This window comes from Haliotis asinina, chromosome 3 (assembly GCF_037392515.1).
Source record: "Haliotis asinina isolate JCU_RB_2024 chromosome 3, JCU_Hal_asi_v2, whole genome shotgun sequence".
NCBI classification, from domain to species: domain Eukaryota; kingdom Metazoa; phylum Mollusca; class Gastropoda; order Lepetellida; family Haliotidae; genus Haliotis; species Haliotis asinina.
In genome coordinates this window covers 70,186,415-70,200,685 of record NC_090282.1, presented here as the reverse complement: position 1 = coordinate 70,200,685, position 14,271 = coordinate 70,186,415, and the positions used below count along the sequence as shown (strand labels likewise).

General features: G+C 38.2%; 1 protein-coding gene and 1 pseudogene across 1 annotated transcript; one reads left to right on the top strand and one right to left on the bottom strand.

Annotated features, from left to right (window-relative positions):
• Positions 1-1,597: 1,597 nt before the first annotated feature.
• Positions 1,598-5,855, top strand: LOC137277045 (uncharacterized). Its single transcript, XM_067808706.1, has 3 exons — positions 1,598-1,841; positions 2,699-2,893; positions 5,653-5,855. Exons 1-3 carry the CDS (start codon positions 1,598-1,600, stop codon positions 5,853-5,855), a joined length of 642 nt encoding a protein of 213 aa, XP_067664807.1.
• A 3,240-nt stretch (positions 5,856-9,095) lies between these two features.
• On the bottom strand, positions 9,096-12,289 carry LOC137278999 (uncharacterized protein C17orf113-like; annotated as a pseudogene).
• Between the last annotated feature and the right edge of the window lie 1,982 nt (positions 12,290-14,271).

Sequence of the window (14,271 nt, the reverse complement as noted above, 5' to 3'; positions counted from 1 at the left end):
CTTCTTGATTGGTTATATGTACTTCCCGTTTGACCAGGAAGTTCGTTCCCGTTTGACCAGGAAGTTCGTTCCCGTTTGACCAGGAAGTTCGATGAGATATTTAGAAACCTATTGTTGCTGAATAGCCAATGTAGGTTGTGATAAACGTTACCACCTTAACACTTCATTCTAAACGGAACATTTCAAGTGCGCTTTAACTGTCTATTTATCATTTATGTAACCTGTCTTAATGATATGTAATGAATTATAGAGCAAACGGAACGTATTTATGGAGTATCAGATGACACTGTCAAAATCAATACAGCACAATTTTGGTTAATTATCATGGCTTCACAAACAAACGGCAGTTACATTAAGTTTTGATGTGATGAATGGAGCGAAAGAATACGTATTTTGATTCAAACAGAATGTAATTCTTGTGCTTGCGTCGTCTTTACACCTATCGGAACAGACCGGATCAGTTTGTAAGTAATATTATTGAGATACTCCTTCACGAACATAATTGTATGCCTATGTAAAATATGTATAATCATCTAACGTTAACAAATTGCTGCTATACAGAGTCATCACTGCTGCATCAGTCATAGCCACCAAAATAGAAACATGTTAGATTACCAGTTTATAGGTACAGAAAGAGCTTGTCTCAAAGATTTGCTTCACTACCAGACACACTTTCTTCATGAAATACCTTCGGTTTATGCTTGTTTTCGATCATAATGAAACTGTATCGATTAAGATGTATGTCAATATACTGGGCTCTTTAATTCTCTCGGTATGATTTGTTGACGTTAGCCTTAAGTTTATAATGAGATCCTTTCACGTAAGAGTCTGACTACTTTAGTTTAGTTTCTTATTATGACTTACCACGTGTTAGCAGGCTTACTACAGACGCTGTAAAACAGGTTCCAACTTTGAAGACCGAATCCATTCTTTCTGTATATAATATAAAATTGTTGAAAAGATCACCACATATATTGAATGAATCCTGAATGCCTACGGTGTATGACTGTTGTGTTTTCAGTTTGAAGAGAGTGACTTTACTTTTATGCCGTACTCAGCAATATTCCAGCTATAAGGCGGCGTTCTGTTAATAATCGAGTCTGGACCAGACTATCCAGTAATCAACAGCATGCGCAACGATCTGCGGAATTGGGAACCAATGACATGTGTCAACTAAGTCAGCGAGTCTCTTACGACAAGTATAGTCGCCTTTTATGGCAGCCATGAGTTGCTACAGATTTAATATACCCCGGATCTTGAAGAAGTGTATTTAGAGAGAGGAAGCACGGAGCTTGAATAACTGTTTATGAAAAAAGGAATTTCTCATGAGAGAAAATCCAGTCTGATATAAGGTCAAACCAATACGCCGTACCCTGGACCTTCATGGGTCGAGTTTGAAGGGATTGGAAAAAGCATAAACCTATTGCAGTGAACATGTTACATCTAAAACAGAATGTCTCATTATATTACGAACACGTTCATGACTAACTGGCTGATATGAGAAAATAACCAAATTATTTCAGAGCTTTCTTTATGTTCCTTATAACCACAGTTGCTGTACCATATCACGATTATCCATGTAGTCAGAGACTGGACCATGGCACTCGTCCGACTTCAGCTGCATCTGTCTCTGGTGCACTTTCTCCCCTCGGACATAGCTCCACCAAGAAATGTGGACAACGTGTTGGACTGCTTCAGCTCTTGTTTGAGATACCAACAGTGTGTCTCCCTGATTTACAACAGGAACAACAAACAGTGCTACACCTATCCAGGCAGGCTTGAAGTTCCATTCTGGGGAACTGACATCAATACTGACGTGGACATTTACAACACCAACAGAGGTAAGGGGGAATTGTGTGGCGATGGGTTGGGTTGATTTTACAGGGCATTCCAGCAAAATCGATGCAGGAGAAAAAGACTTGAAACGTTACCCCTTGGACCGAATCCAAGTCATCTTCTTGAGAAACTTTACCCTACTGTATTATAGTGTGCTTTGGCTTAGTGGTTTTGCAGTATTTCTCTTATGGCGTATCTGACCATTTGACAGAGGTGGTTGCTGTATATTCACAAACAATTGTAATCTAACTGAGGCTTCTTGGCTAAGTTTGGATTGTGCTAGTATGAGAAGATATTCAGACGCATCCATAAAGAAGAAGAAGGGCAAAAATAAGAAAGGAGTGTACAAGAAATGCCCTGGTTGTGCCTATGTCTTGCCAATATATCCTACGCCCACACACATAAGGTTTTTCTTCGAAATGGCACGTTAATGTTTGCTACACCCTGTGAAGCCCCTTCCCGATGAAAGAGATCCAATGTGCTTCAATAAAATTCAACCTCGTTACCTCGGACCTCGTTATTGGAGACCCTGCGCCCGCTATCCTTTGGGAAAGAACACAGTAATTAGACAGTGCTCAGAAAAAATGTTCCTTTATCTGAACATTTCATTGTGCATTCTGACACACACCCAATGGAAAGGGTTAGCAAAGGTTCACGATATCGCCCTATGCATCATTCTCCTAAGTGACATCTGCTGTTGTGCATGTGTAACTTTATGTTTTGAGCTTTACACATTTCCCCTTCGATCAAAGATGAGAGTTCAGTCGAGAAAAGACGTGGTTTCATATTGTGTAACTGAACGTGAAAACTCCAATCTTAATATTCCAGTTTCCGTGGCTGTAATGGAGAATGTATTTTTCAGATGGATATGGTTGTCCAAGTCACCTTGGATATGATTTTAATTCGACGATGAATATGTGTTTCAAAATACACGGTGACGTTGAAACGACGCGCTTATCGGCTGACAGGACCTGCGTGTCTGAGGGAGGTCATCTCATCAGAATCAATTCAAGTCCAAAGGATGAATTCATGTTTGTCAAATGGCGAGATGGAGTCGGTGAGCATTCACATAAAATATCTATACAATTTCCGAAAATATCAATTTATACACTTAGAAGTCTAGTTTCTATTTTCCCGATAATTTGCATGTTATTATAAAGCTATTGTCTGAGAGGGATTATCTATCAATATTTCACTTGTGTAAAACACATCTCGACTTATTGGTTTGACCTTATAATCCGGATTTTCTCTGGATTTTCTCTCATTTGAAATTCCTTTCTTTACACACACTTACTCAAGATCGAAGGTACACGCCTTCAAGATCCAGGGTAGATTAGGTCTTCAGCAATCCATGCTTGCCACGAAAGGTGGCTATGCTTGTCGCAAGAGGCGACTAACAGGATCGGGCCGAAAGGCTCGCTGACTTGGTTGACACATGTCATCGGTTCCCAATTGCGCAGATCGATGCTCATGCATGCTGTTGATTACTGGATACTCTGGTCCAGATTCCATTCTTGACAGGCCGCCGCCATATAGCTGAAATATTGCTGAGTGCGGCGTAAAATTAAACTCACTTACTCAAACCTATTCACTTATATTCACATAATGTAAACGCATTCTGTGCCTTTACGAATAAAAAAAAGTTAAAAAGCTGATACACTTTCAATTCAAAACAACTATACACGTAATAAAGCACACCCAGTTCAGTGCATAACTCCGAACTGCAGAATCGGAAAATCCATTCGATTTCCGCAGCACACATCGGGTTTTCCTACATGTGTTACTGTTTTAGTGTGTGTGTGTGTGTGTGTGTGTGTGTGTGTGAGTGAGTTACAATTTTACGTCACATTGGCAATATTGCAGCCTTATGCTATTTTAGGGAGGAAATTCCCGCCACGCCAAAGGTCACATGATATAAAATAACTTGCTGACGTGCAAGTGATCAACTGAGATGTTTGATGACTTAAAAATTAACCACTGGATATTCTGATAACGGACATAGGGAGTACTTGTTTCTGTAAGTGCAAACAAGTCATTCAAATAGGTTTTTAGTGCACAATAGCAGTAAGGATTTCCTCCACTGGAATCTTAGCGTAAGATCAGTGTCACCTCCAGCTTTAGTAAAAGCGAGTGAGTGATATTAGTTTTACGCCGCACTCAGCAATATCCCAGCTATATGACTGTGGTCTGTAAATAATCAAGTTTGGACCAGACAAAACAGTGATAAACAGCATGAGCATCGGTCTGCGCAGTTGGGAACCGATGACATGTGTCAACCAAGTCAGCGAGCCTGACCACCTTATCCCCTTAATCGTCTCTTACGACAAGCATAGCCACCTTTTGTGGCAAGCATAGGTTGCTCAGGGTCTATTCTATTCACGGGTACCCGTAGAAAAAAGGCTTTTCTTGTTCACACCACTTTCAATTTACTAAACGCATAAATATTTCATGGAAGTTCCACATCAGAACCATAAACCTGGTAACTCCACTGTATCCAAGCATAAACTATTTATCAATACAATTGTACAATGGAAACGCGTATTCTATATTTGCATGTTTTCGTATCGTTTCCATCCATCTCTAATCATATGAAACTACTACAATAAGGATTGGGTGAATCTGAATTTATCTTACATATATATACGATACCAGGTGTTTGCAGAAAACTACACAAGAGAAAAAAACTAGAAACACATGCCTCCTAGTTCCCTGTATTGGTGTGGCATTCAACCACCAAGGGTTGCCCTAACAGAACAGGAACCTCAACCGATATCAGAATTGTTCTTTTCAATATCCTTAATTTTGTCACGGATTGATATCAACATTAATGAGTCAATGATCACGAGAGCTGTCATAGGTATGAACAGAACTAAATTGTTAAGTCAGTAAATCAGTTTCCCCAGATTGATAAAAAGCAAATATTTTTAAGATTCTTTGAGTTTAGGTTTGTAGTCAATGTGGCAATCCGATGTCACCAATGAGTGACAGCCGCACTAACTAACAGGCCCCACAAACAATGTCAAGGACAATTTTAAACAAGATTTGTTTCCGTTCTTGAAGCCAAAGCATCGTCAGAAATACAAAAAATCTCAGTGTCTGAAAAATATTTTCCGAACTTGGCAATTAAAAAAATCACGCTGAAAGCTTCTCATTCCTTGAATATTGACACACTATTTTGCAGATTTAAATAACACTGTTAAAAACTTTCCCAACACACAGTTAGAACTAAACATACCGATGTGACATATTGACTTTTTTTAATAAATCCACAGATGTAGAGTCCATTTCTAATTAACTTGCAAGCAAGCATTTGAAATAAGCGTTTGATTTGAAACCCGTGTTGTTCTCAATATTTACACAAACACCATAAACGAGAAACTCAGTTAACCTAAGTGTGGTGCAACCATTGACCTGTTACACTGAAAGAACATCAGAATCTTTATTTTTGGCCAAGTGTCAAGGGACCTATAATTTGACGCCTATTATCTGTACGAAAAACTGTATGATCTGAAAGGAGTAGACTGTCAGGATAGTATGATTTAATGGTAAAACAGTTATAGCCTGTGATACAAAACTTGAACATAAAAACAACAACAACAATAACAGCAGCAACAACAAAAAACAAACAAACAAACAAACAAAACAAAAACAAATAAACAATAAGTTGGAAAATATGGAAAAGACTTTGAGAGAAAAAGGAGGCACTTATGCTTTGGCTTTTGCGTAACCAGCAATCTGACGAAACGTGGACTTAAACCTGAGTGTAATTGTGTTAAGAAAGCTAAACTAAATGACGCCATTTTCACATAATTTCAGTTCATATCGATGGCATGTGTACTGCAGGCAAAGGCTGGACGTACTCGAATGGTGACAATGTTACCTACTTCAGATGGATGAACGGCCAGCCTAATGGTGTCTGTGGTGTTGGATGGGGAAAGTGTCTAGCCTCATCCTGGTCTGGGTTTTACGATATTGCTTGTGGCTATCGGCGTCCTTTCATATGCGAAATCGATTTGTAAAGCAGTGTAAAGTACACGATTTGTAAATTTCCGCATGATAAACTGTCTAGTTGTAAACTGAATGAATCTAGACGTCTTTCATCTAGACGGTATACTATATGGCCAACAGAGAGAGGATTGTCCATTGGTAAACATATTATAGCATGTGGTGCACAATTTGTACAAACTGAAATTAGAAAAGTCCTTGAGAGAAAAAAAGAGGCAGTTATCTTTTGGCGATGTATATGACCAAGAATCTGATGAAACGTTGATGTAAAATGGATTATTAGAATGTCACGTTTGATTTTGGAGGTCAAACTCTGTGACAATATCAGTTGATATCGATGACGTGAGTTCACCAGGGGAAGGCTGGAAGCACTCGAGTGGTGATGATGATGGATCCTGCTTCAGATGGTGGCAACGCCAGTTTAATTACAACTGTAACAAACGGAAGACGCTGATCTGACCCGTATCTGTTTCCAAGGACATCAGTTGTAGCTATAGATATCCCTTCATATGAGAAATCGATATTATAAAACAATAAACGACTTGTATTATTACTCACCTGCTTGGTATCGATACGTTTTCCCCTTCTTCACTACTGTTCGTTCCGGTGGTTTGAACACTTTGATCGTTTTGGATATGTTTCTACTAACAACTCCGTTGTCCTCTAATAATGGAAAATGTATTCTTCCCAAGCATATATATATAAGGTAAGATGAATGATTTGTGAAGGAACCATTGTCATTTAGTCTGCACATATACGTTTACCGCTTTTATTGACTTGGTTATATGCTATGTGGCGGGTGATGTAATTACGAATACTTCCGCATGAAAGTTGTCACCACATGTATACTTTGTCTACTATTCCAGTACAGTTTTTAGCCTTTTGAAATTAATTCTGGTTTAAAGAAAACTATCACGGTGAAACTTTCTGAAACTTCACATTCTCATACACGTGTACATTTTTGTTCAATTATATGCCGTTGGTACAAGTATGTTACTATACCATTTGTATACAAATGAATATAAATAGGTATGGACGTAAATACGAGGTTGACAATGTATAATGTTGTGTGCCATAACTCCTTACTAATAACGTTGTGTAGAATATCTATTTTTCAATTTTCAATTTAAAATCGTGTCAGTTTTGTATGACCTTCTCAGTCAATAATTGCAACAACATAAGTTAAGAAATGTAGCATCTGAACAGTCTCCTCCTGAGAGGGTACATAAGTCCCATAACATTTGATGTAAATTTAAGTTCTACCAGGTATTAAAGCGTAGTATTCTTGTTGTTTTAATTATGGCTAACTTTTCCTACAATCGCCAGCAGCTGGTTTAAATCCAACTGGGGTCAATGCAGGTAGCAAAGGTACTGTAAGTCCCCATGTTCCCTAGTGTGGTGATCTACCTCCAGTTGTTGGCGATCTATAGCCTGTTTTTATATTGTATTGTCCATATAGTGATATCAGTTTTAACTGTCCATGCTAGTTTTAATGCTATTTGTGATATTCTGGTTGTTTTACTGTCCTTCGTTGACAAGTTTTATAATATAAATAGAGTCCTTTTCATTGTTAAATGTTCTCGTCACTATATGGCTGAAATATTGCCGATGTCACGTTAAATATTAACTCACTCACTCACTCACTCTGAACAGTCTAGTCGTTCCATTCTGCTCTCAAAGGCCATTTCTTTTCACTATGTTGTTCCTAATGCTGTCAAAATGTTCTGGCATGTGATTTCCCATTTGCGAGATAATACTATGTTAAGGTTAAGAATTTACCGTGACAAACTATTTAACAAATCCCCCTGTAAACCAGCAAAACAGAACAAAGACAAGTTGTTTACGTTCAAATTCTATATTGTTAAACAACGAGAGCAAGATATACAGAGTCACAAGTCAATATAACAATGCAGACTTCAGGTACAAGTCAGTGGGTCACAAAACTACAATATATCAAACTCACCAAAGTCTTGATGTGAGAGGGAACAGCTATGGCTAAATGTCAACACAGCGATCGTTGCGACAGCAGATGATGTAGATTCACGTGTTGACAGGAAAAAGCGTGGCAGAGATCCAGCAAATATGAATGAATGTCAGTGTGAGTGTCGCCCTCCACACGACAACGAGCCTGTTTATATATAAACTTAGTCACTTCCCGAAAGTTCGGGCACAAACGGACGTCATCAACACTTTAGAATGGACTCGAAACAGTATCCCGGAAGTGAAACATCGAAAACTAGGAACAGATAAATTCCGGAATGCCAGAATGCTAAAAGTGTTGACCAGATATTAAAACGAAATGTGACCCATAATATTTACTATTCAAAACACTAAACATTGTGACCCAATAATAGATAACACTGAATTAATAACAAAATATACAGGAAATACACACTCGTAACAACTATAATCATCATACAACATTTTACAACTGCATAAAGACAAATCGATGTACTTTCTCTTTTCCCCCAGTTTATAGCTCATGCAATTACCTAGACCTGCTCCGTTCGTAACTTGGTGATATATTTGTTCCCAAGTCAGATTTGGACGAAAAGAGAAAGTTTACGGCGTCCATTGTTAAGTTGTTAAGTAAAGAAGGCGAATCCATTAATGACCCATGCTTTTGCTAAGCAATACGACGATGTTTTCTCCATCATTCGGTCATAGTCACTTGTTTACTCAAAATGAGACCCGTGATGTATTCGTGTGATTTTGTTACTAGTGTGTATTTTCTGTATATTTGTTATTAATTATGTAATAATTATTATTGGGTCACAACATTTAGTGTTTTGAATAGTAATTATGATGGGTCACATTTCGTTTTAATAGATGATCAACACTTTTAGGATTCTGGTTTTCTGGAATCTATTTGCTCCTAGTTTTCTATGTGTTTACTTAAGGGAGACTTATTTGAGGGCATTCTACAGTTTTGACGATGTTCGTATGTGCCCGAACTTTCGGTAAATGCAGGGATAAACCTGGGTCAGAAGAAATATGAGATAAAATCTCACATGGGACCAAACTCATGAGATTTTTTCAAATCTTATGAGATTTAACTAAACTGTTCGTGATTCTTCACACCGAAAGGAATAAACGATATGATAGGACATTGTCATATGTATTTAATCAACTTGATGAACGTTGAAAAACATTAACAATAACTGAGTAATATATTTGGTATTTAATACATGACAGGTATCATGTATTGTTGGTTCAAGGACAGGTCCAAGAAACACCACAGTGGTGTCAGGTGATTAGTTAAAGATAGCCCTGTGTTTTGCTTCCCTCCAAATCTTCAAGGCTTTGATGAAGTTGAAATCCTTAGGTCCTTGAATCATGATCCTCATCAGTTGATCACAGTGGTCACTTGACAGTCTGTTTCTTAGGGGACTTGTAATGAGATTCTGTGCAGAGAAGGCTCTTTCACAATCACTTGTATGCACTGGATGTGTCAGTGCATGAGCTGCCATTGTCAACATATTAGGAAAGTCTTCGCTGTGGTACTGCTTGATTAGTCTCCAGAGAACAGCTGTTGAGTGTCTTGGATACCCTTGTATCTTCACAACTTGCTTGAGCTTCCACCACTCAAGCCTGCTTTCTCCTTTGTCAACAATGGCTTGACTATCAGTGGTGGTAACTTCCCCCAACTCATTTTTGAAGGTATGGCTTTTCGGATTTCCAAAGTGATCCAACAGGACTTCTAGGGATTCATTACCCCAAGACTCAAGCTCTTCTTCACTCAGGAAGGTAATAGGCCTCATGCCAAGGATGCACATGCTTGTCATCAACTGCTTGTCGGGAAACCTTGACAGCAATAATAAGAATCAATTAAGTATCTGGTATGCCAAAATGATAAATGTAAGTTTTTTTCAGGAAATGTTCGTTCATTTAAAATGATTGTCTTTGCAGATAAAATGGAACATGAAGACGTCAGACCTAATCAGTGCCATTCTAATTAAAGAAATATGTTTGGATATACCTCTTTGTGATATTGTCAATTAGAGCTTTGATGAAGTCCACTCTGGTTTTCTTGTGACTGTAATGAGACTGTGTGATGGTGTGATTTCCCTTGTAGATTCCATCTTTCAGATGATCCTGAAGCTGATGTCTAAAGGAGGTGGGAGCTGGCTGGTCATCTTCTGTCCACATTCCTTCCAGGTCCCTCAGACAAGTGTCTACAACAGCCTGTTAAATACCAAAACCTTATGAACTTATTATGCAGAAACAGATTATAGATAATGTAAATTTTTGATAGAACACCAAATTCAGTTCATCTAAATCTCAACAGTGAAATCATTTGCATATATGACATACTAAAAAATACAAGATTATCTGGAAACAGAATAGTTATCAACATTCCCAGTTATTGAAAACTTTATCTCCAATTGAATGAACTGATCATTAATTGTACCTGAACACTGCCAATGTCAGTGTCCTTCCTCTGGAAGAAGAGATTTAGCTTCATCACGGGCTGTAGGATGTCCATTAGAGCATACGTCATCTCCAGGAAGAAGTCTTCTCCCATTTTCTTCTTCATCCCTTTTGCCTTTGGTTGGATCTGTTGCGGTGCTGAAGAAGGAGAGAAGGGAGTCCATCGTCCTGTAGATGGCGTCAAGGGCGTCATAAAAACTGAGCCAGCGCACCTGGTGGACTTCACGACATTTTACTTGAGGTTCGTCCAGAAGTTTCTGGACAGCGAGGAGGCTGTCATTCCTCAGAGGAGACTTCTTAAAATAGTAGAACAGAGCCTCCAATACACCTTGGTAATACTTCATCCCTGTAAAAATCAAAATTGAGTAGAACAATTGAATTTCACAGAGAAAGGGTTTTAACATCAAAATCACTGTCTGACATCTGGGGTCTGAAATTACTTGTTCAAGATACTCATATATCAATTTAATTATATCAATGATATAATTATAAACCAATACTCATTTAGTCATTCAAATGATTTATCCATTCTACTGACATAACAATACGTCTCACCTGGAACATTTTCAGCTGCCTGTTCTGAGCAAAGGGCCAGTCTGTGAGCTGAGCAGTGAGTGTTAATGACATGAGGATTGTTTTTGAGAAATTGACCTGTCAGTCCTTCTTTTCTCCCTGTCATCACCGAGGCACCGTCTATGCCCAATCCTACAAAAAGGATTAAATCAAGAACACCTTGCTTATATTATTTATATTAGTTTATATTAATTAGAATATAGATGGAAGGATCCAAAAGCTTTGACCTTTCCTTATTTTTAAAGTGCTTATTTCAGTTACATATTTTCCATTTGTATTTCTTTTGCTGGATTTGCTCAATAAAAATGATTTTTAAAATGTGCTTTATTTAACAACAGACCACTGAGATATAGAAAAAAATAGTTTGAATAATTTTTAAAAGGATAAGATTTCAAATTCAGTAAAACATATATAAAAAAATAAGAAGTATTATCATTGAAAAATTCCTTCTGAAATTTATAAAGCAGTTGGATTTGAAATTTCAAACCAATCAGAAACTTGTGTATTGAAAACAATATTTTTGCAACTTCTGTGTAATCAGTGTCATTGCATTTATGTGTGTAGATTTTATTACGAAAAGTTACAAATACAAACCTGTTACTTTCATGATGTTTATTTTCCTCCCTTCCATGTGCTGTTTAATTGCTGCAAAAATCCCTTTTCCAGTGGCAGATGTTATTCTCAGATCAGTTAGGAAGAGAGTTGATGGGGACATGGTGTCTGGATCTAAGACCCGTGCTGTCACACACAACTTGTGGTGTACAGCAATGTCTGTACTTTCATCCGTGAGAACAGTAATGACTGGTGATTTATTCAGTTTGTCTGTCACCTCAGAATCTATACTTTCTGACAAAGATTCCAGCAAGCCTAATGCAGTTTTGTAACTGGCATAAGACACATGTTTATTTACACGCAGTGTCTCCAGGTTTGGGGTTTCAAGTTCACTTAACAATTCAAGTAGGCTTGTGTATTTTGACATCGGAATGCATTCTTTTGCCATCCAGTACACCACCTTCAAGCATGTGATAATACTATGTTCTTCTTTAGTTCTTGCGGAGGAAATAGCCTTGTCAAGATGTTTTCGCTCGATGGGCACTGCAATGGCACGTTGATGGTCTGAAGATGTCATGTGTCTTGTGATTGTTGTCGTTTTAAAATTGTCAGTTCCAATCGACATTGCATTTTGAAGTTTCAGTTTTCTGCATACCTCACAAAACATTACATCCTTGTCATCATCATACTTCAGCCACTCACCAAATTTAGTTTGCCAGGTGTTTTGAAATTTCAGTTTTGGAACTGTACTAGCATCACCAGTGTCTGTTTCCGGGTATTCAGCTTGGTCAGTGTCAGTTGTTTTATCGTTTTCACTTCTCTTTAGAAATTTTAGTTTGGAATGAGATGGAATGCCCGATGGTTTGGCTAGCAGACGCTTTTTTGGCGGCATGATGCAGACAACAACTTCCGATAGCGTACTCTGTGCAGCGTCGCACAGTGCATAACCAACACAGGCCTGCGAGGTTCAGAGTTTACCATACTCCTTGCAGCGCACCTGGTTCTTTTCACAGCACTAGATCTATATAACGATGTTCGAAGTTCCATACCGGAAGTTATGTTTCGAAGATTGGAAATAGATACAAAGCGATGGGAATAACTTTGACAGAACAAAATAACGACAAAGCCTCCTCAGTCAAACAGATTTAAACACTTTATTATTTCTAATCGTACAGGTGAGCTGGATGCGATTTTAAATCGCTGCAGATAAATTTGCGTGCGATTTTATAGCTATTGATGCGAGAAAATCGCAATATCGCGCCCCAAGTCAATCCCTGTAAATGACTGTACACATATGCATAAATGCTGGTTGCCGTGTTGCGGCGAACACTCATTCATATCACTGGAGTTACATCATCATCTGCATCCGTCAACGCCTGACCTACATTATCCGGTGTCAGACCGATCGCTGTGTTTACATTCTGAATAGTTGATTCTCTCTCACACCAAGACTTTGGTGAGTTTGCTATATAATATCTTGTGATCCATTGCCTTAGAATTTCTCTCACTTGAATTGTATTTGTAATCAGCATTGTGAAATTGACTTGTGACCTTGTATACCTTGCTCTCGTTGCATAATAATACATGATTTGAACGTTTGTGACTTGTCTTTGTTCTGTTTTGCTGGTTCACAAGGGAATTTCTTACATCGTTATAAATTCTTAACCGTAACAAAATTACCGTAACAATGTTAATAAACTGTTAATTACATTTCGGCCATACCCAGAGCCGAAACTTCACTTTGCAAAACGGTCAACGGTCCTGTATTGGGTGTTATGGCATAAGTGTTATATATTCTGTGGGGAAATGCATTCCGTGGTCCTATTAATGGTATACTGGTAGATATTCAATGGTCCGATGTAAGATGTAGTGGTGTGTTTTCAAAGATCCGGGTCCGTGACGTTCCCTGGTAGAATAGGCCTTCAGCAACCTATGGTTGCCATAAAAGGCGACGATGTCTAGTCTGGACTATATTTTCAGACCGCCGCATATAGATGGAATATTGCTGAGCGCGGCGTAAAACTAAACTCACTCACTCAAAGATCCGATATATATATTATAGTGGTATAATTGGATAAATGTTTAATATAAACGGATCATGAAAAGCAGCACATAGCATACAGTTGTAGAGACGTGTGTACGTGCACACGCGCGTGTGACATTAAGTACACGTGTTGTCATTGTCTGCAAACTGTGGCATCATACATCTAGGACAAAATCTTTGCAAGTTTGTTTTGCGTTAGAGTCCTAAATTCCTCTTTTCAAGTCTACAGATATGTTTTTTGATAATTGTACAAAACATGTTTATGATATCGCATGACATTGGGATCCTCAATCTCTTTAGTGCTGTCATGACTACTCTTGGTGGATTAACAACATCTTTTGTGTGATCACTCCTTTGTATGGCATGTTTAAGAATTTTTGAGCTTGGAGATGCAGCTGATTCAAACTGTGATCCACTCATTATCAACATCACGTTTCACTGCTAAACGGAAAAGTCCATTGGTAAATCAAAACAAAACAACTACGTTGGCATGTATCTATATTTCGTTTTAACACAACATAATGACAGGCATTGAATTATCGAAGAAATGGAACAAATTATAATCGTTACTAATACACTCATGTACGGATGACTATGAGATGACTTTGCCAAAATCAATGCGACACAGTAGTGAAGGCATGTGACGAATGAAGGGAACGGAGAGGATATCGATTCGATCAGAATGTAGTTCTTGTACGTACTCCATCTTCGCCACACGTATCGGACAAGCTGTTCGTCAATTTGTAAGTAATGTTACTTAGATACACTTGGATGCACTTGCACATAACTGAGCCTACATAAATGTAACACGTGCGTGATTATACAGCGTT